General features: G+C 43.2%; 1 protein-coding gene across 2 annotated transcripts in view; it reads right to left on the minus strand.

Annotated features, from left to right (window-relative positions):
* LOC124802608 (out at first protein) overlaps positions 1-24538 on the minus strand; it is a 67991-nt gene extending 43453 nt beyond the window's left edge. Inside the window, exons 1-4 of one of the 2 annotated variants that reach the window (XR_007017131.1) lie at positions 24325-24538; positions 23133-23246; positions 22863-22997; positions 1503-1686 (exon numbers count right to left, since the gene is read on the minus strand). Coding sequence is in view for 1 of the 2 variants with exons in the window: in XM_047263491.1 (XP_047119447.1) it covers positions 1503-1686; positions 22863-22997; positions 23133-23246; positions 24325-24450 (559 nt within the window). In the remaining variant the exon portion in view is untranslated. The remainder of the gene's footprint in view (positions 1-1502; positions 1687-22862; positions 22998-23132; positions 23247-24324) is intronic. The other variant, XM_047263491.1, reaches the window with a different exon arrangement.
* Between the last annotated feature and the right edge of the window lie 1692 nt (positions 24539-26230).

Raw genomic sequence — 26230 nt, forward strand, 5'->3', positions numbered from 1 at the left:
AAAGGTGTTCATGTTTTTGACTCAAATTCTCTTTGATGAGGAAGTGGATGTTCTGCTACGAGTGTGGGCAGAATACAAACTTTTGTTTCCCTCACTGATGTTGAATCACACTCTTAGATGATTTACAATCAAATTTTTCTGCATGATTCCCCAATCTGCTTCAGATTCTCAGATTTTATGCTGTTCTACTTGTGAGCACAGTTTCATGTGAGCAAGGTTTCAGCTGTCACAACAGACTAAAAACTGAATACAGGGCTTGGCTGACAACAGATACACTTGAGAATTTGCTGCTGGTATCTGTAAATGGCCCTTCTCTGTCTGTGTGACTCAAGAGCTGCCATTGATAAGTGAAACTTCTCTGCAGAAAGACAATGATACACAAAAATGAAGTGTTAGACCACTAGGCTATAGTACTGGTCTGTATTAATGTTTGCTATGATTATGTTGAACCTTAGTATTCTATCAAACAATATGATGCTGTTCGAACAGTTTGTCTGTCAAACAAACTCCATAAAGAGAGATGGAGGGGGGATTATTTTTTCATATTCTGATAAAGGGGGTGTGGCGACCAAAGTTGTTAGACTGGCTAGTGACTTCAGAACTGAAATTTTGCATCCTGGGCCTATATCAGATATGTCAATCCACTAAAAGATTTTGGAACATGTTTTATATAAAAAAAGATTTAAAATATCTTAGATACGCAGACTAAGTTGAAGATATTTGGAAGAATTTATGGAACAATGATTAGAACTTTAATTGTCAACCCTATTACATGGAAGCAGATCACAGGTACTGAATAAAAGACAAGGAAAACAAATACAAGGAACAGAAATGAGATTCCTTACAGTGGTGAGACAAGGTTGTAGCCTATCCCACTGTTAGTCACGATTTATAGAGAGAAAAAATAATAAAACTTTTCAGTTTGCTAAAAGCATTGCAATTCTGTCAGAGACAGCAAAGGACTTGGAAGAGCAGTTGAATGGAATGGACAGTGTCTTGAAAAGATGTTATAAAATAAACAAACAAAAGTAAAATAGGGGTAACTGAATGTAGGTAATGGAGTGTAATTAAATTAGTAAGGTGATGTTGACAGAAACAGATTAGAAAGCGAGACACTAAAAGTAGAACATTAGTTTTGCTATTTGTGAGAAAAAATAACTGACACTGGTCAAGTAGAGAGGATACAAAATTCATACAAGAAATAGCAAGAAAAGCATTTCTGAAAGAGAAATTTTATTACAAATTTTGTGTGAAGCCTTTTTCTGAAGGTATTTCAAGGGTAATCTTGTACGGAACTGAAACGTACAGAAGACAATCTACATCTACATCCAAATCTATATTCCAAAAGCTATACGCATTGCTCAAACCAAGTGGTAACGAACCTAGAAGCATGCCTCAATTTCCCCGATGTCCCTCCATTTTATATCACCCTTTTAAATTTTTTATAATGCACGCACATCCTGAAAAAGCAGTTAGTAACAAAGCTTGATATGTATACTGACCTGGACGTGCTGCCCATAGTTGCAAATCTTGTTCTCTGGTATATGTAGCATCAGATGCTTCTCCACACATAGCTGCAATATGATGTGATATGGCACCACTCTTGTTCACATCAACAATCAAATCCATTGTGAAATTCTCGCGTCCCCTGTCTTCTTCTGGTGTCCTTACAGTGCCTGGATTCTTCTGCAAATTAAGAATATTGTAAGTATATGGACATAGGAAACAGAAAACTGTGGTTGATGTGAGCAAGCCATTTAACAAGTTTTTTTAAAAACAAAGTTATGGACTGGAGCTATGACTGATAATGCCCTTCCCATAAGAAACTTTTGAATCGCGAGAAACTACTATTGTATACATGACTAATGAAAGTTTGGGGAAAGCTCTTAAGAATGAAAATGCTGTAGCATTACAGCAGATTACTCACTGAAAAGCAGAAGTGTTGAGTTGTCAACTGCCACACAAGAAAGAAAGAAAACATGGTAAGTTTCAGAGTTATCCTTTGACGAGCTAGCATAAAGAGCAACTTCCCAAAAATAATACCAGAATAGCCGCCTTAATGTTTTTGCTGCACTACGTAAGAAACATTAAGGACTATTTTACAAGTAAACTTGCATTAACACTGAAGCACTCACTGGAGTCAAGGGAAAGAGGTGGTCGGATTTCCACCTTTGCCACTGTCTTACCACAAATAACAATTACAAAAATATGCTGAAATTGTTTCTTAAGAAAGTTTTCATGATTAGTAATAGAACAATGGGATACCAGACAGAGGGGGTTGGAGGAGGAGGTAGAGGGAACACTGCACATAGAATATTTTATGCGAATCTACAATTTCTCAGTGAATCTCAATGAAGTCTTCTCGGGTTATCAGCTGAGTTAAGATGTCAATCTGTGGCAACGTTTCAACAAGTTTCCTACTTGTCACCTTCAGGCAAAGTGTCAGGTTCATGTCCTGTCCAGGTCTTTATAGCCATGGGCCACAAGATCCTCTGCCTCATCTGTGCTTGCAGCACCAATCGCACAACTCCAGAACAGGTATCATCCCCCATGGTGGGGACAGTCATGGCCGGCGGTGTTTGGGGTCTCTGTGTGCTGGCTGGGTTGTGTGTCACATCCTGGTGGGGGCCGCATATTCCATCTGCTGCCTTCACCAGTTTTGCATCAGAGTGCTCCATGTGGTGCTAAGTTGGAAACTGCTATCTCAGTTGAAAAGGTTATCACAGACTCTTATCTCCACAGAGTATTTTACATGTCATTCTTTCAACTTCACCTTTGTGATATAAATGTAAAATTGTTGAATATATTTCGTGAAACTAAATTCTTAGCACACAAATGTCCTACATAGTTAGAGCAGATTGTAAAAATATCAGTGACTGAAGATAAAATTTGACTTCACTTCAGAAAACAAATCCAACTGAAGAATTCACTATGATGTATAACACTAAACGTGGATCAACTGAAAGAGATTCAGTGTTGGTCTAAATTAAAATGGACACATTTGGAAACACCGCTAATCAGCTTTTGACACAATCTCACTTCAACTGCAGACATTAATCACATATCTTACATACACAGTATTTTTTACTGAAAGTTTTATGCTGTATAAAGGAGGAGGAAAAAAGTGGAAGAAAGTCCACATACATTCTCAAGAAACATCTCTGCAGGTGAAAAATATCAAAATAGCTAAGATATCCATGCAGTAAATTAAAAGAAACTGTATAAGTAAACAGAAAGTGACTTTACAGGCAATATGGTTTCAAAACATATTGTCAAAACTATCTTTGCAATCAATAGCACAGAGGACACACAGCTCAGCAGCTGACAACACATAACCACCAGGGCTTGTACATCAAATGGTGCTGCCAATTTCCCTTCGGACACAAACTAGGTGATTGTGGCGTCAATATCAAATTGGCAGAGCATGGTAAACACATACATATTACAGAGTGTAGGCCAAGAATCTTGGCAGTTTCTTGTGTAGATTATGTTTTAAAGCCATCATTATTCAAAAATGGCTCTGAGCACTATGGGTCATCAGTCCCCTAGAACTTAGAACTACTTAAACCGAACTAACCTAAGGACATCACACACATCCATGCCCGAGGCAGGATTCAAACCTATGACCGTAGCGGTCGCGTGGTTCCAGACTGAAGCCTCTAGAACCGCTCGGCCACCCCGGCCGGCGCCATCATTATTCAACACTGGGGAAACTATTGATGTAGGGAGCATCAAAAGAGTGCAGGGGGAAATTACCATTACAGACCTTTAACAGTAGGACTTGTAGAGGGGAGTGAGTACATAATACTCTGAAAAGGAACCAACATCTAGAAACATACAGTTTCCATTCTACAATGGTTTCAATTCAGATGTTTAACTGATCCACTTCTGCTTGAGGAATTGGATTTGGCATGATCCAGTACAATTATTAGGTAACAATTCGAAAGGAAACATAATGACACATCCATTAATCACTTAAACACATTTGTTTAAAATAGTGCCGATGCATTACAATATCAGGTGACCATCTGACATCGCACACCATCCTATCTACCCTGTCACATATGAGAACAGGCAATGCAGAGACTTTTCTATGTCCTTCAGCAAACGTGGACACGTTACACATCCGAATTGAAACTGTTGTAGAACGGAAATGCTATGTTTCCAGACATGGGATCCTATTCAAAGTATTATGTACTCACTCCCCTTTACAAGTCCTAGAAATTTGCAATAGGAATTTCTGAACATCTGCATTGTCTGCTTAAGTGCTGCCGTCATCAATCCAAAGGTCGGTTCGAACGCAACAGTGATTTACTAAAACAGTCCTTTTGCAGGTGGTATAACATTGTGTTCCTTATAACTTTAAAGAGACTTAACAATCTAGACATGATCTATAGCTTTATGTGGACTCCAAACAACAGTGTGATCCTGTATTCTTCATATTAACAAACATCACTAGAGAAATCGTAAGTGATAAATGAAACAAGGTGCAAAAATTCACTGACTAACTTGCAATTGAGCCCTGGGCCTTTGGATACACAGTCCAGCACACAACCTCCGACCTAGTGAGACATACTTTTGTTTCATTATTGGTCAATAAATATGACTTTTCTGACTGAAACGTCCCTACTGTGTGTGTTCATCAATGCGTGTGCAGATTTTAAAAGCCTTTGGACATTTGGTACCTAAATTTTTTCACTCTTGTGATCACTGATTTGCCCAGAGTTAACACAAATTGTGGTGTAATTACTGCTGTTCAAGACTAGCAAGCATTTCGGTAAGAGACGTTGATCCATTACTGGCTGCTGTCAAACTTCATATACACCTACTGTTTACTGCAAATAGTTCATATTTCCCTATCTTATTCTACCACTAAGTGTCTGTGAAATGCATTTAAATTTTACGCATTAATTACAAATTATCTCCAAGAATTCTTACAGGATTAGTTATCATATGTGCTCAAACTTACATCATTGGTACTCTCCTTTGCCTAGACTTAAAGACTGAAAAAATAATTTCTTACTTCAGCAGTGTGGGAATGTTAAGAATAATTTATTATTTACTTCTTTTTGGATTTTGTTTGTGTAAAATGAAATACAAATTTTTGCAGAGCCACTATGTTGTGAACTGACAACTGTAGTGAAGGTAGAATTTCCTTGTGTGTGTGTGTGTGTGTGTGTGTGTGTGTGTGTGTGTGTGTGTGTGTTGGAACATATATGAAATCTCATTACCATATTGTCACCATGACATGACAAGGTACGAAAATGCCCATTGCTCAATGCATTACCATAGCTTGAAAATCTCTTTTTTCACTCAGCACACCAGTAAGCTCTCATCACACCCAAAGTCAATCCTAGCTGACACTGAGGGTTCTACAACATCTACACTCAAAAAGCCACTTTATGGCATGTACCAGAGTGTTGGGTTAAGGATAAATTGTTCAGGTAAGTCCTGATTGCATTTTGTTTGTTTATGTTGATAGTATCAAACTGAAGATTATGATTTTAGACAGTAAAAATTCCCTGCGGTGTTGTTCAATGCCTAACACAGCTCTTCACAAAATATGGTTCTTAAGTGAATATGAAATAAAGTGAATTAGGTATTTAGTTTTCAATTATCCTCATAGAAAGTTCAGAGAAAGTATACAATTACATTTCTTATTTTAATTGATTCTACTGTGGCTTCTTGATGAAATACTGTATACTGTATTAACTAAACAAAACACTTTTTAGCATTGTTTCACAAACTTTATTATTACAGTATGACATAAGTTTCAGGTTATAAGCTCAATTATGTACTAGGAAATTCACTTGTAACCCAGAACATATAGGTTGTACAGCAATAATAAAGTTTGTGAAACAAGGCTAAACATGTGTCATCTCGTTAATACAATACATTTCTTATACTAACATCATAATGTCACACCCTTCTGGAAATTAAAGTTTGTATTTAATCTGTTGAAAAGCAGATACTCTAAATTACTTTCTGCTAATGACAAAAGTGATGCAGATGACTCTACTCACATACCTATTCAGAAACAAACTCACATATGAAAATTCAGGTTATATTACTATCATTAGATTTCTCTCCTTGCTAAATATAATAAGTCAAGCAATGGGAAGTGCAGGTTGTAATATCAACAATTACGGAAAGGAGAGATCGTTACTCACCATAAAGATGACTTGAGTTGGAGACAGACACCATGAAAAGACAGTTACACATTTAGCTTTTAGCAGAAGCCTTCATTAGAAAAGAAAAACACGCGTGCTTTTACACAAGCAAGCACACCTCACACACACGACTGCTATCTCTGGTTGCTCAGGCCAGATAAACTGGGAGAAACAACTGTAGTGGGGCAGGGAAGGGTGAGGGACAGCAGGGCAAGGGTGTAGGAAGAGGAAACAATGATGCTGGGCAGAGCTTTCAAAGGCTAGAGGTGGCAGACAAGGCTACCTGGTGCCATGTAAGAAGGCTTTGGGGGAGGGAGAGAAGTGGAAAAAGAAGAACAGAAGAGAGAGGAGCTGGGAAAGGGAAGAGAGCAGTGCACATTGGGGGTGAGGGATATGAGTTTGGAAGAGGTGATGGGACAGTGGGCTGTTGACAGGAGGTTGTGGGGACTGTTTGTTACCATAAATTGAGGCTGGGATGATTTCGGGAGCGGTGAATGTATTGTTATTGTAACTCCCAATTTCGCAGTTCAGAAAAGCTGGTGGCGAAGAAGAGGATCCAGCTGACCTGGGTTGGGTTGTTAAGCAGCTGTTGAAATCGATCATGTTACGTTCACCTGCAAGTTGTGCCACAGCATGATCTACTTTGCTCTTCGCCACAGTTTGGCAGTAGACACTCGTCCTGGTGGATAGCTGGTTGGTAGTCATACTAATATAAAAAGCTAAGCAATGACTGCATCAGGGCTAGTACTCCACCAGGTTGCTTTCACAGGTGGCCCAGCCTCTGATGGGGTAGGATAAGCCTGTGACAGGACTGGAACACCCTGTTGCACAACATGCAGCTGAACACAACATGATTGATTTCAATGCTACTCCTCTCCTTTCCACTACCTTTTTGTCCTTCACTCCCTCCCCAGAGCCTCACAACACTGCACCATGTAGCCTCATCTGCCACCTCTAGTCCCCACATGCTCCGCCAGGCAGTACTGTCTCCCTTTCTCCCACCAATACCCTGCTATCCCTCCCGCTTCTCTGCTCCACTACAGATTGTTGTTCTCATTTGACACATTTCATTACAGTCTGAGTCTGGCCTGAGCAGCTAGAGATAGTGGTCATGTGTGTGTGTGTGTGAGAGGTGTTCTTGCTTGTATGAATGCAAGTGTGCTTTCTTTTCTGATGAAGGCTTTCACCAAAAGCTTAATGTGCAACAGTCTTTCCATTGTGCCTGCCTGCAACTGAACGAGTCATCTTTACAATGGGTAGCTATCTATCCCTTCCATAATAGTAAATATAGTAAGTTTTAGACAGAAATGTGGCAGTGAATCATCATAAACAGCTCTCAAGTTTCCAGATGGGAGGCAATGTTGAAAAACTGTCCCCCTCTGATGAGGGTTGTACTCATCTACTCGCAAAGTGTAGAGACACTGCAGAATACTCCTAGATTTATATGTGAGGGGTGGCCAAACCATACCTCAAGGTGCAGGTGGCAGCATTAAGGGTACATTGCAGGATTAGTGTTTAGCTGGAGAATCCTTTGAATGAACTCTACTTCAGATACAAATTTTAGGCATTACAACAATGGCATGCCATCTGGACTCAGCAAAATTAACAATCTGCAGTGTTGGATGCTGAACTGTTTGAAAACCTTTGTTTATAGCCAGGCAGGGCACTGTCCACCACGGATCATGATCATTTTGTGACAGTCTTGGCTGACTATCTCGCACTGTGTCTTAATAGCGAATTTTTTCTACACCTTCATAGGTAATGGACTCTACTCAGTGGAAACTCCTATACAGTAAACAGTGTACGTTTTAACCACAGTGAGCCTTTTGCTTTTACAGGGTAGTCTACCTTCCCGCAGCTTTAGTTGGTTTGTTTAAAAGAGGGGGGAAGGGACCAAACTACAAAGTCATCAGTCCCTTGTTCCAAAGGAAACAATGCCACAAGGGTGAGAATACGACAATGAGACAACATAAAATGGAATGAAAGAGAAAAACCACAACAACGACTGAAGGGCAACAAACAATTAAATGGACAAAAGGGGACAAGAAAACCACAAATACATAAGAAACAGGCACAAGAGGTTAAAACAAGAAAGCAGGTTGCCATGGCTGGCTAACCATGAGGATAAAAAGGAAAAGCCAGCCACTCTGCAACACATTAAAAGCCCCTCCCTGAAAGCAATAGGGGTGGAGGACACACAGGGACAAAGTACACATGCTAAAACTTAAAGCAAATGATAAAACTCACCCTCACAAATAAAACGTAAAACTAAAGCTGCTGTTGAGGCTTTGTCGCCCAACACCGAAAGCAGGGTGCCGGGAAAGTTAAGTCTGCTGCAGAGCGGCTAAAAGTGGGCAGTCCAGCAAGAGATGGACGATTATCATTTGTAAGCCACAGTGACACCCAGTTGGGTCCTCGCAACGGAGGAGGTTACCATGCGTCAGCCACGTATGGCCAATGTGGAGCCGACAGAGAACCACAGAGTCCATGCGAGAGGCGCACAAGGAGGTCTTCCACACATTTGTAGTTTCCTTAATGACACACAGCTTGTTGTGCATACTGAAGTTATGCCATTCTGTATCCCAAAGCTGCAAAACCTTGTGGCGTAATACTGAACGCAGGTCAGTTTCATAGAAGCCGATCTCCATAAGCAGTTTCTGCGTAGCCTGTTTGGCCAGCCTGTCGGCAAGTTCATTACCTGGGATTCAGACGTGACCTGGGGTCCAGACAACCACCACTGAATGACTGGACCGTTCCAGGGCACAGACCAAAGGATGATGAGGGTAGCACTGGTTGACAGCTGGTAGGCTGCTCAAGAAGTCAGTACACAGGAGAAAGGACTCGCCTGGGCGTGAGCAGATGTGCTCAAGAGCATGAGATATGGCCGCCAGCTATGCAATGAAAACACTGCAGCCATCTGGCAAGGAGTGCTCTTCTATATGTCCCCCATGAACACAGGCAAAACCAACGTGACCATCAGACATCGAGGCATTGGTGTAAATCACTTCACGGCCCCAGTACACGTTGAGAATCGAGAGGAAGCGAAAGCAGAGTCGCTGCGTTAACTGAGTCCTTAGTGCCATATGAAAGGTCCAGTTGAAGCTGCGGCTTAGGTGTACCCCATGGAGGTGTTCGTGAATGAAGCTCAAGTATAGGTGGTAAAGGCAAGGGCTCCAGTTCGGAGAGTAGGGATCACACACGAACTGCAATTGCTAAGCCCCGAACTGAGCTGCTGATGTGGGAGATGAACCGCCATGGGTGGGAAAAGGAGATGGTAATTCGGATGCGCAGGAGAACTACGAACATGTGCAATGTAACTGGAGAGCAATTGCGCACACCTAACCTGCGATGGAGGGACTCCGGCCTCCACCAGGACACTGGTCACTGGACTCATCCTAAAAGCTCCTGTCGCTAGACGAAAGCCACAGTGGTGCACTGGGTCGAGGGTTGATTTTTTTTTTTTTTGTGGTTTTAGGGTGCACAACTACAGTGGTCATTAGCACCCAGACTAAATTATGAATGCACTGCGAGGTACAATGTTAAAACAGCAACTAAAATGGACAACACTATAAAAGGCACATTAACACGCAAGGGAGTGAAAGAAAACAGCATAAGCAAATGTCCTTAGACAGGTTTGTTAAGTGGATAAAACAAAGAACACGAGCAGCTGCTCCTGGGTCATCCGCTACAATATCATCCAGAGTACATGGCAGGCCAAGATCAATGCACAGTGTATTAAAATTCGGACAGGACGTTAAAATGTGGCGTACTGTCTGCAAGTGCCCACATGGGCAGAACGGCGCCCGCACAGCCATCAGCAGATGGCAGTGGCTGAACCGGCAGTGTCCAATCCGTAACTGGGCCAAAGCGACCTCCTCCCCCAAGAAGGGCATGAAGAGGTCGTCCAAGCCGTGGGGAGAGGTTTGAAGGCCCGAAGCTTGTTTTCAGTAAGTGTAGACCAATCGGCATGCCACAGCGATAAAATGCGCAGACAAATGACCCTGCTAAAATCAGATGAAGGCACACAACAAGAAGCTGTCTGAGGCTGGAGGACCGCAGCCTTGGCCGCGGCATCTGCAGCTTCGTTCCCACAGATACCGACATGGCCAGGAACCCACATAAAGGTAACCGGAGAACCGTCGTCCGCCAGCTGCTGAAGAGAGCGTTGGATCCGGTGCGCAAAAGGGTGAACTGGATAAGGATCACTGAGGCTCTGGGTGGCGCTCAGGGAATCAGAGCAGATGACATAAGCAGAAAGTTGGTGGCGGCAGATGTAAAGAACAGCCTGATAGAGGGCAAATAGTTCAGCTGTGAAGACCGAACAATGGCCATGGAGCTGGTATTTGAAACTGTGTGCTCTGACAATAAAAGGACACCCGACACCGTCATTGGTCTTATAGCCATCTGTATAAATGAAGATCGTATTACTGAACTTCGAACGAAGATCGACAAACCGCGAGCGATATACCGAAGCTGGGGTAACCCCCTTTGGGAGCGAGCTGAGGTCAAGGTGAATGCGAACCTGAGCCTGGAGCCAAGGTGGCGTTTGGCTCTCGCCCACTCTAAAGGTTGCAGGGAGAGGAAAATCAAGTTGCTGAAGGAGGCGACGAAAGCGAACTCCAGGAGGTAGCAGGGCAAATACATACAACTCGTATTGACGGTCGAGAGAGTTGTCAAAAAAGGAACAATAAGAAGGGTGGTCGGGCATTGACAGTAGCCGACAGGCATACCGACAAAGCAGTATATCGTGCCCGTAGGTTAGTGGCAATTCACCGGCTTCAGCATGAAGACTCTCGACGGGTCTAGTATAGAATGCTCTGATCGCAAGATGTAAGCCCCAATGTTGTCTAGAGTCGAGGTGGCGTAAGATGGACGGCCGTGCAGAGGAGTATAAAAAGCTCCCATAATCCAGCCTGGAGCGGACAATCAACCGATATAGGCAAAATGAAACGGTTGGATCCGCTTCCCACGACGTATCGCTGAGAACACAGAGGACATTTAGGGAACGGGTACAACAGGCAGCCAAATATCACACATGTGGAGACCAGCTAAGTTTCCTGTCAAATGTAAGAACTGAAAATTTTGTTGTCTCCACGAATGGGAGAGCAACGGGACCGAGAAGTAAGGACTGTGGGAGAAACTCTTTGTAGCGCCAGAAGATAATACAGACCGTCTTCTCGGCAGAAAAACTGAAGCCATTGGCGACACTCCAGGAGTAAAGACGGTCAAAACAATGCTGAAGACAGCGCTCCAGGAAACATGTACGCTGCATGCTGCAGTAGATGGTAAAATCGTCCACAAAAAGGGAGCCTGATACATCAGTTGGGAGGCAATCCATTATTGGATTGATCACTATGGCGAAGAGAGCGACGCTCAAAACTGAGCCCTGTGGCACCCCATTCTCCTGACGAAAGGTGTCTGACAGGACAGAACCCACACATACCCTGAACTTTCGATCCATTAAAAATGTACGAATAAAAAGAGGGAGGCGACCGCGAAGGCCCCATGTATGCATGGTGCGGAGAATGCCCACCCTCCAACAGGTGTCTCAAGCCTTCTCCAAATCAAAGAACACAGCCACTGTCTGGCACTACCGCAAGAAGTTATTCATAATGAAGGTCAACAAGGTAACTATATGGTCAACAGCAGAGTGGCATCTATGAAATCCACATTTTACATTGGTAAGTAGGTGTCGAGATTCGAGCAGCCAAACCAGAGTTAACCATTCGTTCCATTACCTCACAGACACAGCTGGTAAGGGAAATGGGTTGATAACTGGAAGGCAAGTGCTTGTCCTTCCCCGGCTTAGGAATCGGGACAATAGATTAGCACCAGCATGTGGGAACATGACCCTCAATCCAGATGCGATTATAAGTACGAAGAAGAAAACCTTTACCTGCAGGAGAAAGGTTCTTCAGCATCTGAATATGAATAGAATCAGGCCCCAGAGCGGAGGACCGTGACCGGGCAAGTGCACTTTCGAGTTCCCGCATGGTGAATGAGGCATTATAACTTTCATGATTAGAGGAGCGGAAGTTAGGTGGCCTTGCCTCCTCTGCCTGTTTTCGGGGGAGGAAGGCAGGGTGGTAATGAGCGGAGCTCGAAACCTCTGCGAAAAATCAGCCGAAGGCATTGGAGGTATCCTCAGGGGCCACAAGGATGTCATTTGCGACAGTCAAGCCAGAAACTGGCGAGTGGACCTTAGTGCCACATAGCTGGCGCAGGCTACCCCATGACAACAGAAGAAGGAGTAAAACTGTTGAAGGAGCTTGTGAAAGCAGCCCAGCTGGCTTTATTTAATAACACAACAACACTGTGCATGTAATCGTTTATAATTAATACAATTTGCCATTATAGGGTGGTGTTTAAAGGTGCGTAAAGCACGTCGACGAGCATGTATAGCATCTCTACATGTTGCGGTCCACCAGGGGACCGGTACGCGACGTGGAGAAGAAGTAGTATGAGGGATGGAATATTGAGCAGCAGTGAGAATGACTTCCGTGAGGCGTGTGACCTGACTATCGCAGCTTGCGAAGTTTTGATCCTGAAATGTCGCCCTGGAAGAGAAGAGCCCCCAGTCTCCTTTGGAGATGTTCCAACAAGTTGAGCAGGGAGATGGGGTATGATGCAGGAGATGGATAACACAAGGGAAGTGGTCGCTCGAATATGTATCAGAAAGAGTGTACCGCTCAAACCGACGTGCCAGTTGGGTAGTACATATATAGAGGTCTAAATGGGAATAGGTGGGAGTTGTCTCCGTAAGAAAAGTAGGGGTGCCAGTATTGAGGCAGACAAGACTGAGGTGGTTGAAAAGGTCTGCGAACAGGGAACTTCTCGGGCAGGATGCTGGAGAGCCCCAAAGGGGATGGTTGGCATTGAAGTCTCCAGTCGACAAAAATGGTACAGGTAGCTGAGCAATAATTTGCATCATGTCTGCCCTAGTAACTGCAGACGACGACAGAGTGTAAACAGTACAAATGGAAAATATGAAAGTGGGGAGAGTAATTTGGATGGCAACTTCCCGCAGATCAGTGTGCAACGTGATGGGATCGTAGTAGATATCATCCTGAACCAGCAACATAACCCCTCCATGAGCCAGAATACCTGCCACAGGGGGTCGGTCAAAACGCACAGAGGTATAGTGTGCCAAGTCAATACGATCGCATTGGCGTAGCTTTGTTTCCTGGAGAGCTACTACGAGTGGACAATGCAAGTGTAGCAGCAACTCTAAGTCCACTCGGTTGGAGTGAATGCCACGAATATTCCAATGAAGAAGTGCCATCGTGAGAAGAAAAAGAAAAAGGAGAAGCGAGAAGGGGTCACCTCAAAGGCCGCTGAGGGCCTGGCTTCGAGCGAGCACTGCTGCCGCTATCAATAGGCAGAGTGTCATCGTCCATTTTTTCAATAGGTTCGTCGGTCACCATGTTAAGATGGTCTGGAGGGGCAGCTTCCCCTGAAGGTGAACGGCCAGACGTTCGGCCACCAGCGGTGCGGCCAGGCGAAATGGATGACGGCCTGGGGCGGCAACCGCTGGGTGGCGCAGGAGAAGAAACGCGCCGCGGTGCAGAAGGGGAACTTTTCTTCCTATGAGCCTTCTTGGAAGGTCGTTTAGTCAAAGTACTGGCCGATGGCTGTGAGTTAGGGGTACATAAGAAGTCTGCACAGGACGGTTCCTTCATGAAGGCCCGTGCACCTGACTTCTGGGTCTTAGTCTTGGCAGAAGCTGAACAAGGTGCTTGTGTCTTAGGGATGACGGGAGGAAGAGGAGGCATTGACCGGGCGATCTTAGCACTGGCCGAATGTAGCGCTAAAGGTCAGATCGCATGTCTGCGTCGATACCTCCCTGGTAGGCCGAGGAGAGGGGAGGACGGTACTGTATTTCCCTGCTGGGAGCAGCGTGGGCTTCCTACTAGCAAAAAGCTTGCAAGCAGCCGAGGTGGACACTTTCTCTTTGACTCGAATTTCCTATATACAGCGTTCATCCTTGTAGATGGGACAGTCGCGAGAGGACGCTACATGGTCACCCTGACAGTTCACGCAACGAGGAGATGGAGGTGGACAGTCACCCTCATGGGCGACCCTGCCACAAGTGACGCATTTAGCCGCATTACAAGACTGGCGGGTGTGGTTAAAATGCTGACACTGGTAGCAATGCGTACGTGTCAGGACATAGCGGCAAACAGAAATAACCTCACAGCCCGCTTTGATGCATGACGGCAGCTGAACACTATCAAAGGTCAATAAAAGTTGTCTGGGTAGGTAGAAGGTCATTGTCGAACTTTTTCATGGCCCTATGGACAGCTGTCATGCCCTGCTCAGCGAGGAAAGACTGAATCTCCTCATCAGTCAATCTGTAGAGAGATCTAGTAGATACCACACCATGCGACGAATTCAAAGTGCGGTGAGCCTCCACCCGGACATGGAACGTGTACAGAAGTGTGGCCCGAAGGAGTTTTTGTGCCTGAAAGGCGCTCTCAGTTTCCAACAACAAGGTAGCGTTACGCGCTTCTGAATAATGAAAGGGTTGACATGAAAAATCCTTTCCATCCTCAGATCTAGAAACTACGAGGAACTTTGGGTAGGCAGTAGTACTTTTGTCACTGGTGGCTGGTCAAGTTTCCGTTTTTGGGCAGAGGTCGAGAGCGAAGAAGAAGAGAAATCCATTGTGGATGAATCCCCCATGATTGCCAGCGTCTCCGATGGCACGCTCCTTCCCTGTGGGGACCCTCCCAGAGGGCACTCCTGCCTTAGGTGAATGTTGACACCTCAGGTCACACCTCCCGAGAAACGGGCGGAAGGTGTCAGCTCGGGCAATCACTCCTCCCCGGGCCTGGCCTTTACCAGGGGGTACGCACAGGCCCTACTTGTCTAACCAGGGCAGGGAATTATGCTTTACCCCGTCACCGGCTACGCGTGCGAACACATGGGTCGGCCTGCAGGCAAGCACAGGGAGGAAAGAAGAATAGGAAAAAAAAGGGAGAGAGGGAGAGAAAGGACAGACTGTCAAACGCCGAGGCAGAGACCATAGGGTGGGCAAAAAGGCAAGGGGAAGAAGGCAAGGGGAAGAAGTCAAGGGGAAGAAGTCAAGGGGAAGAAGTCAAGGGGAAGAAGTCAAGGGGAAGAAGTCAAGGGGAAGAAGTCAAGGGGAAGAAGTCAAGGGGAAGAAGTCAAGGGGAAGAAGTCAAGGGGAAGAAGTCAAGGGGAAGAAGTCAAGGGGAAGAAGTCAAGGGGAAGAAGTCAAGGGGAAGAAGTCAAGGGGAAGAAGTCAAGGGGAAGAAGTCAAGGGGAAGAAGTCAAGGGGAAGAAGTCAAGGGGAAGAAGTCAAGGGGAAGAAGGCAAGGGGAAGAAGGCAAGGGGAAGAAGGCAAGGGGAAGAAGGCAAGGGGAAGAAGGCAAGGGGAAGAAGGCAAGGGGAAGAAGGCAAGGGGAAGAAGGCAAGGGGAAGAAGGCAAGGGGAAGAAGGCAAGGGGAAGAAGGCAAGGGGAAGAAGGCAAGGGGAAGAAGGCAAGGGGAAGAAGGCAAGGGGAAGAAGGCAAGGGGAAGAAGGCAAGGGGAAGAAGGCAAGGGGAAGAAGGCAAGGAGAAGAAGGCAAGGTAAAAAGTTAGGAAGACAGTGAGAGAGGGAGAAGGACCAAGAAAGGAAACAAACAAAGGAAGGAAGAAATCAGAATACAAAAAAAAGATGACCACAAATGGTAGTTGTACCGTCCGTCTCCGGACGCAGGTGCGAACTACCCCCTTGAAGGGGAGGGACTCCTTTTAGTCGCCTCTTACGACAGGCAGGAATACCTCGGGCCTATTTTTACCCCGGACTCGAAGGGGGAGCACTGGGTCGAGTAAACGCAATGCTGAGGGTACCGCCGAACCATTAACCGGACTCCCATAGTCAAGGTGGGATTGAACAATGGCTCTGTAGAGCTGCAGCAGTGCAGAGCGATCTGCACCCCAGTTGGTGTTGCTTGGGCAGCGGAGGGCATTGAGGAGCAGACAGCACTTCCGCTTAAGCTCACGGAGGTGAGGAAGCCAAGTCAATCGGGCATCAAAAACTAGTCCTAAGAATCGATACGTCTCCACTACAGTGAGTCGATCGTCATTAAGGTAAAGTTCTGGTTCTGGATGAATGGTACGACACCGACACAAGTGCATAACACATGACTTTGCAGCCGAAAACGGGAAATTGTGGGCTACAGCCCATGACTGCACCTTGTGGATGGCTCCCTGGAGGCGCCAGTCAGCAACACCAGTACTGGTGGAGCAGTACAAAATGCAGAAGTCATCTGTATACAGAGACGGTGAGACAGACTGCCTTACAGCTGCTGCTAGACCATTAATGGCCACTAAAACTAGAGATACACTCAATATGGAGCCCTGCGGGATCTCATTCTCCTGGATATGGGGCGAACTATGGGAGGCATCAACTTCAATACAGAAAGTACGGAGCGACAGGAAATTTTGGATAAAAATCGGGAGTGGGCCTCAGAGACCCCACTCATATAATGTGGCAAGGCTATAATGTCGCCAGGTAGTGTCATATGCTTTTTGTAAATCAAAAAAGACGGCAACCAGGGTCTGGCGTCTGGAAAAGGCAGTTCGCATGGCAGGTTCGAGGGACAAGATTATCAGTGGTAGAGTGACATTGGCAAAAGCCGCCCTGACATGGAGACAGTAGGCCATGTGATTCCAGGACCAAACCCAGCTGCCAACACACCATACATTCCAGCAGCTTACAAAGAACATCGGTGAGGCAGATGAGCCAATAGCTATCCACATCAAGCAGGTGTTGACTGGGGTTAAGCACTGGAATGATGGTGCTCTCCTGCCATTGCGATGGAAAGATGGCATCGCACCAGACCCAGTCGAAGATGACAAGTAGATGTCGTTTGTAGTCAGACGAGAGATGTTTAATCATCTGACCATGGATCCAATCTGGTCCAGGAGCTGTGTCAGGGCAATGTGCAAGGGCACTGAGGAGCTACCATTCTGTAAATGGGGCATTATAGGATTCACTGTGGCATGTAGCGAACAAGAGAACTTTCCCTATCATCCGCCATTTGAGGGTGCGAAATGCCGAGAGTTAGTTTTCCGATGCAGAGGCTCAAGCACAGAGCTCAGTAATCACGTTTGCATGGGTAGACAACATGCAATTGATGTTAATGCCAGGGACACCTGTTGGGGTCTGGTATCCAGAAAGACGTCTTACCTTCGTCCAGACTTGGGAAGGTGACGTATGGCATCCAATGGTCCAGACGTATCTCTCACAACACTCCTGCTTCCGTCTTTTGATAAGCTGGCAAACGCAGTCACAGAGCCGCTTAGGGGCTATGAGGTGGTCCGGGGAAGGGAGTTGCTTATGTCGCTCTAAAGCTCGCCGACGCTTCTTAATTACCTCAGCGACTTTCGGCGACCACCAAGAGATCACCTTTTCCAGCGGCACGCTATATAAGGAGGAATCGCATTTTCTGTCACATTAACAATTGTTGTAGTCACCTGCTCAACCATCACATCAATGTTACCATGTAGGGGAGAGTCAATGGTGACCACAGAGGTGAAAGTTTCCCAGTCTGCCTTGTTTAAAGCCCATCTGGGCAAGCGTCTGTGGGTCTGAGGCCGGGGCAGTGACAGGAAGATGCGGAAGTGGTCAGTACCACACTGGTTGGCAAGTGCTCTCCAGTGGATAGATGGGAGAAGTCCTGGGCTGCAGGTGAATAAATCAATGGCTGAGTAACTACCATGAGCCACAATGAAATGTGTGGCGGCCCCAGGATTTAAGAGGCAGAGGTCGAACTGAGACAGTGAAGTTTCGACATCTCTGCCTCAGCCAGTAAGCACGGTGCCACCCCACAAGGGGATATGGGCGTTAAAATCTCCCAAAAATAGGGAAGGGTTAGGGAGTTGATCAACCAGTGCAGCTAATACATTCAGAGGTACTGCACCACCTGGAGGATGATATGCATTGCAGACAGTTATTTCCTGTGTCGTCCTTATTCTGACAGCCACAGCTTCCAGAGGGGGTTTGAAGGGGCACAATTGTCCTACAGACCAAGTTTAGGACACAGACGCAAACTCCACCTGACACTTGATTATAGTTGCTATGGTTCCTGTAATATCCCTTCTCACTCCTCCTTGGGTTTCTCTGGCTGGGAGGACTTCACTGATTCAGTCTCCGGGACTGAGGAGGATCGTGAAGCCCTACGACCAGCTGCTTTTGGGCACTTCAGCCACTGACGTGCATCATCTTTCCCACTAGCAAAAACCTGGGAAGGGAGTGATCCCAAGGGATCCCTTCCTCGCGAGAGGAGCCGAAGAAGACGTACGCTGCTCTGGCTCTGAGGTGGTGACTGGTGCCCCCCCCCCCCCCCCATTTTTGGGGCAGGTGTAGCCTTCTGGATCTGACAGCCGACTAGAATTCACAGAACTGATGGGGATACAACTGTTCTCGTAGTGGCAGGGACGAGGTGGTCATAGCCACAGGAAGTAGGCACTCATATTTTCTCTTAGCCTCAGTGTAGGTCAGTCGATCCAGGGTCTTGTCTTCCATGATTTTCCTGTCTTTCTGTAAATTCCTGCCATCTGGCAAGCAAGGTGAATGATGCTCTCTGCAGTTGACACGGGTTGGAGGTGGGGCACACGGAGTATTGGGATGTAATGGACATCCATAAGCTCAACATACGACGCTGGAAGAACAGCGGGAAGACATACAGCCAAACTTTCAACACTAAAAGCACTGCATCGGGGGAGGGATATAGAGCTTTACATTACAATGGTAGACTATCACCTAGACCTTCTCGGGTAAGGTGTCACCCTCGAAGGCCTAGATGAAGGCACCGGTGGCCACCTGACTATCCCTCGGACCCCGATGGACACGCCGCACAAAATGGACACCTCACGCGCAGCTTGTTGTCAGACTGGACCATATTTAAGCTCTTATGTGGCATGATTGTAACAAACATACCCCAACTTGTTACAAGCGAGTAAAGCCTGTGAGTGGGCAGAGGATGCTGTTTTATCAAGACTGACCCAGACCTCATTTTGGACAAGCCCTCCACCTCCCCAAACTTTTCCTCTAAATGCTCAACAAAAAATTGAGGCTTCATTGTCATGAAATATTCCCTATCAACTCTCACACATACAAGGTACCGGGGTGAATAAGCTTCACTGCCTTTTGCAGATGATGCAGTTATCTAAAATGTATGACTATCTGAGAGAAACTATGTAAATATCCAGTCAGATCTTATAGGATTTCAAAGTGGTGCAGAGATTGCCAAATTGCTCTAAAAGTTCAGAAATGTAAAATTTTGCAGTTCACAAAACAAAACAAAAAAGTAGTATCCTATGACTATCATATCAATGAGTCACTGTTGGAATTGGCCAACTCATACAAATACCTGGGATAGACCACTGTAGGGATACGAAATAGAATGATCACATAGGTTCAGTCGTGGGTAAAGCAGGAGGTAGACTTCAGTTTATTGGCAGAATACTGGGGAAGTGATATCAGTCTACAAGAGAGATTGCTTAAAAATCGCTCATGTGACCAAATAGGTGTAACGGGGGATATTGAATGTATACACAGAAGGGCAACATGAATGGTCACAGGTTTGTTTGACCCATGGGAGAGAATCACAGAGATGATGAAAGAACTGAACTGGCAGACTCAAAGTTAGATGTACACTATTGCAAGAAACCCTACTTACAAATTTTCAAGACACATTTTTAAATGATGACTCCAGGAATCTTCTACAATCCCCTTATTTACTGCTCCCTAGGAATCATGAGACAACATTAGATTAATTAGAGCAAGGATGAACACATTTAAACACTCCTTCTTATCATGCTCCATACATGGATGGAACAGGGAAAAAACTTAAATAACTGATACAATAGAATGCATCGTTCGCCATACTCTTCACACTGGTTTATCCAGCACACATGTAGAAGTAAATAAAAAGTTGCAGAATATGGATGTAGATACAAATAAAATAAGACTGATCTGTAGTGCAGCCAAAGGTCTATCCTAAGTTGGAAAGTGATAGTTTCGTAAAAGTTGGTGAAGCCAACATGGCAAGAAGCTAGTTTTCAGAATGAAAATTGTGGTGACAGACCGATGTTTAGCACTGGCCTAGGGCCAGGTTAGTTTGAAAGATGTTACTTTGCTTGTCTGATGGTAAAGCCAACTAACATGATGTAGTGACAAAAACACTGCCTACATTAAGCAAACAGTTCAAGTACTGGTTTTGGTTGTACATCATGGGCCACAAAATTATCTGTAATTTACGATGAATATGTTGCTAATTTTTTTAATACATGATACATTCGTTGTTCGTATTTACATTGGGTTTTGGTACAATGAATTTCAATTTATTCCTATGAAAAACTGTCTGCTGCTCCTTCAATCGGTACTTACAATCAGTTGTTAACACAACCCGTTACATTCCCAATGCACCACATGGCAAGTGCTGGTATCACTTATTTGTAAAATATGTAGGTAATGACCCGACCCTCTTCAAGGCTCTTAATCTAAGAATGATACAATGGCAAGACACAAGGAAGCTTTTTCCATTTCAAAGCTTACACCAAATGCATTCTGTTAATTACAAGCTCACGTTACATACATTCAGCTTTGGAGGATAATCAACTATGGAAAGCTCTTAAGAAAGGAGGTGTGTGTGTGTGTGTGTGTGTGTGTGTGTGTGTGTGTGTGTGTGTGTGTGTGTGTGTGTTGGGGGGGGGGGGGTAATTAAAAATGATATCACAATAGCCTGTTCAGGAGGTGAGCACAAGCATTCACTTAAAACTGGGAGTGACAGTATGTCACGTTCACCAAACCATTAGATTCAAGGGACAGACTTAATCGCACAGTGGAGAATAGCTCTTAAATAAATGAAAGGCAGCATTACGACAACAACATAAATTTCAATAACTTCAACAAATTTGCTGCTACGTTTAATCGATGTTTGTAACCACACATTTGTGGGAGCAACTTCTTTCCAGTGAAGAGAACAACATATACCACGTAAGTACACCCAGACTGCAACTTCAAAACCTGTCTTCAAACTAGTAGTGCTTAGAAAATGGTATCAGACATTGTTACTTTAGTGCAAAGCTGATACTTTAATGTAAAGCAAAATTATTAGAATTCATTGATATCCAGTGTTTTCAAGTTTCATGTGTGAATCAAATAGTGGTGAAATATAAGTTGATTTCAATTTAATCTTCATCCAAAAATGACGTTCATGATAAGACTGCGTCATCTTAAGAACGAAAAATCATGTTTCTTACTTAGCTGCCCCATGTTGTTTGTTTGCTCCATGACATTTGCAGCAAAATACGTTCAAGCATATATTCCTGATGAGAAAAATGTCAAAGTCCGTAAACAAGACACACACTACAAACAATGTACCATGCACTAATCCATTCGCACCACTCATGTGACATCCTGTGCTGGGGAAATGCTGCAAATGTGAACACACGAAGGGTACTAAGATTACAAAAGAGAGCATTATGATGCAATTATCTACTTAAAAACTAACTGCACTGTGTTGCTAAATGGAGAATATCATGAACCTAACACAAGAAGAAAAAATTACCGTCATATAGAAAGAAGTAGGCTAAAATTAATAGACGAAGAACCTGTAACTGCTGGACGCATACTGTACAACAGTTTACCGCAATGTATGAATATGATAGAAAAGAATGTCTCTTTTAATAAGAAAATTATAAAGACATCTGAGCAACATTTGCCCTTACAATGCTATGGAACATCTTGAAATAAAAAATTAAATAGTGTGTCAGAATACACTGCAAAGGAAAACTGCAACAAATGTAAAATGGTGTATACAATCACTTCAGGTATGTTAGATGTACAAAATAATATTTCATGTCAAAACACCAATGCTGATGTCCTCTGCTTTTTCTGTTTTTCTTGGCAGTGCTGAGTGAATACCAAGGACTTACAGAAAAATGAACTACATTATCATTGGTGCCTTTCATACCGTACTTTTAATGACTTTTTGTGAAAATTCTATAAAATGTGTGTGTATTTACTGTATTTTTGTAACTAACAAATACATGTAACAGTCAGACTACAAATGCAATCATACATAAATTGATATATTTATCACTGTATTTTTGCTACATATATGTAAGCTTTATGTAAACATCACCTGTCAAATATCATTATAAGAAATGATCCACAGACAAAGACTCAAAAGAAATTGAAGTTTCATTTGATTGTCATTTTTCATCAATGCTTCAGTAAAAAAAAATTGCCTTGAAAGGCATTAATAAGCCACTGTACAGTGATCCCTCTGTAAAATTAACATTAGAAACCATAGAATAGACTCGTTGGCAACTGTTTCTTGCACCCAGCTGCCTTGTTTCAATACCCCCCCTCACGTTTCCCCACCATTGCCCTATGAAAGCCTGCCAATTGCTCACTGATGAGACGTGAGAGTAAGTCAGCTCACACTAGCAGATTGATGAATGAGCTTGGTCTAAATGAAAGTGGTGGCCTCTTCTCTCAGTCCATAGAACAGTCTCGGAAGCTATTATACTTTAGCATGACATCATTAAAAAAAAGTCATAAATAAAATAATCAGTGAGTCTGTATTTAAGAGAAGCCCATGAAATGTTAGAAATACCAGTAATAAATTTCTACAATAACAATAAAACAGCTTAAAATAATTTCAACAAACCTGGCGAAGCTTAGCCATTGCATCTGCTGATATAAAGTCTCCCTTGTGAAAATGTCTGACAAAGCACATAACCTGATACTGACTTTGGCCACGTTCTTCTTCACCCAATACAAGTGCCTTCAGTACTTGTACATCCTGTTGAACAAACATGTACTCTCAATTTTGTTTTTATTATTGGGCACTATTACATGAAAATTTTGAGAAGCATGAAATTTATGACAACTAATAATTATTTTCATTTAGTTTTCACAAGAAGAGTATCAGACTCACATTCCTGAAGTCAACAAGCTGTGTCACAAGTGTTCCATCAGAGCGCTGGAATTCTAATATTACTATGTCTTCTGATACATTTGCTGAAATTGTTTCCTGCAAAACGTCACCACCCTAAAAAAGAAATAATTAGGAATTTTAAAACCGTTTTTACAACTTAAAGATAATGAGAAACTTAAATGGACATTTTGTGCTAGGCTGCTACCAATCCAAATCTTCACATAATGTAGTTCTCACCTGCTAACACTGTTTTAAGCACGATACAAATGTTTACACGAAATCTTAACTGTAGAGACAGATTGATCTGTAGCATAGCCTGAGGTCTGTTTAGGTCAAAAGGTGACAGTTTGTGAGATGAAGAGTATCGAACACCTCCGTTAATCCATCAGATACCCATGCTTTACTTTGTGTCTGGCAGCTACAATAATACACATGTACTTGTTAAAGTCCAGTAACCCAAAATAAAGCTATAGGTCCAACAGTTAATAATTACAAATAAGTGAAAACATTTTTTAAAAAAACTCTTATACAAGGATTGTAAGATTTTTGGGCAATTTTCTGTAACAGTCACACAGAAGGCCAGAATACGAATGCAGTTCAGTTGACACAGTAAACTTAGATTATTAGTATTCGTAGATAAAAATTCATCCGTTTCAGGGGAATTTCTGGCATTTACGAATCCCAGAAATCTTTCTGTGCACACTGTACAGATGGGACATTCCTAAGTGTGTCATCCACGTGCGCTTTTAATTAACAGATTACACTACATGTACTCCTCATGCACGAGGCAGTCTACCCAATTAAACTCTGGGAAGCCAGCTCGTAACTACTGTATACAAAAATATTTCACTTAAATTTGCACATGATCAAATTCTTGCAAGGCGAAAAGTTTACGAGATATTACATCTCTGTAAAAAAAAAAAAAAAAAAAAAAAGGGGGGGGGGGGTTATTTAGAATGCGTTTTCAATACGGCTGTTCTCAATCTACACACACAGAGCAGACAACAATCTTGACATTTACTTAGGCTTATGTCGAGGAGAAAAATCTGACCGGTAACGATACCAAACAAAACTTTACATAAATCTAACAAGTTGTTTCATCACATAAACCTACCTCGTTTCATCTGACATTTTTTCCATAGCGACATATTTTAACGTTACTATTTTGGTGCGTATTTTTAGACACACTCACCTGATTTTTTACATTAATAAGCAACTGGGTATCCCCAACGACAATTATATTGAAAAGATACAGCACACCTAGACCATAGGCACAACTAGCACCAAACTTAGTTATCATTCTTTCTACCAAGCTCATAACATTAACAACACTTCGTTGGTCACATTCTTGACATCTTCCACAATCACTTTTCGATGTGCTATAACAATACAGATACTACACATGAAGTTGTGTGATGCATAAATTCTCTGATAGCAAGTACATTAATATCTTTGATCCACAACTAGTTGGTCACTTGTAAATAAACAAATGTGTGGGTGTGTGTGCTTAAAGGAGTGACAATGCAAGCCTTATATTTTTGAAGAGGAAGGCATTTGTGCCATATGTTTAACAGTCTATCACCGTGGACGTTCTTGTTGACTATCGTGAAATGTTCCCAACAAAGCAACGGGGGGAAATGTACATATGCCTGTTTGCTATTCCCCAATGCTCTATACTTTTCCCTTCATATCTTGTATTGTGGCATTGTTATGTACGTGACTTATCGTTTCACCAGTAGCTAATAACGCTATATTGCTATTTTCGACGTTATCCTTTCTACTATTTTCTACGAAATAGTATCGGTAGGACAGACATTCAACTCTCTCTTCTACATGTTTTAAGAGGTACTAATAGTGTGACGTCATGTTTAAAGTCATTACATAAATATTAATGTAATGGTTCAAATGGCTCGGAGCACTATGAGAATTAACATCTGAGGTCATCAGTCAATATTGATGTAATACAGTTTACGACCTGTAATGTAGTGCATCATTATAAGTCAATGCACAAATGGGTAAGAGTTATATAGACTTCGCCCCCTCGCAATTTTACGTTTTTCGTAGCTGATGGACGAATGACACGTATAAAAATATTCATCGATTATTTGTTAGTTATGTAATACAGCATTTCTGAGTTAATCTTATAGTTGGATACCTGTACTAGAAAAGAAAAGTGTTACATATAGCACAAACGTAGACCTCATGGTACATTATAGATAAGTATATTACAACCTTTAATTCATAATTACATTTACAGGACGGTACATACTTACAACCAGGATAGTCATCTTCCAATCAAACCCGAACTTCATACTACACTGTGGATTAGTTTCTCACCACAAGCAGTATTTTGAGAGTGGACAAGATCTTATCTGCTAATGAATTATATGTTGTGCAGAAATTGTTATTTTGTAATCATGTAGACCACCTCAATAAGCAGTGAAATAAACTTTACCTGATGCTTCTTTCTTGGTGTAACACACTCCGTTCTATGCAATAGGATTTTATATTTCTTAACACATTAACCCTACCCAATGAGAATGGTAATTCCCCTTTGTCAGTTTGTTTTGAAGTTCATTTTTCTTGTGATACTGAACTTTTCATCTTCTGAGTCTTGCCGTGGCCACAGAAATGCATGCTTGGGTGTCTGTGTATTTTTGATGGAAAAAGAACTAGTGCTTGAAAACTAGTCTGAATGCAGTTTTCTGTTATGTATTTCTGTGCTTCATGCACTGACCCACTATAGTTGAGTGGTTGCCTTTCCAATATGTTACTTATTGCTCCATTCAGGAATACCTGTTATTGTTCTTTGAACTAAATAATATACACGCTACTGTGCAAAGCATAATTGCACTAATACACGTGGGATACAGTTCACCTTGATTTTCCTTCCCTCTCATTTGTTCGGGAAATTTGGTTTACAGTAAGAAATAGCCCTAACATTCCTCAGAAAAAATGCATTGAGGCTAACAAAATATTCCAGAGAAATGAATAAGGTTGCCTTAAATGTTTCAAACAATGTTTCAGATTATTTTTCTCAGTCAGATACGTAATTTCCAGGAAATCTTGTTGCCTTGAAACAACAAGTAGCATTAGTT

The sequence above is a fragment of the Schistocerca piceifrons genome, chromosome 6 (assembly GCF_021461385.2).
Source record: "Schistocerca piceifrons isolate TAMUIC-IGC-003096 chromosome 6, iqSchPice1.1, whole genome shotgun sequence".
Classification (NCBI taxonomy): Eukaryota; Metazoa; Arthropoda; class Insecta; order Orthoptera; family Acrididae; genus Schistocerca; species Schistocerca piceifrons.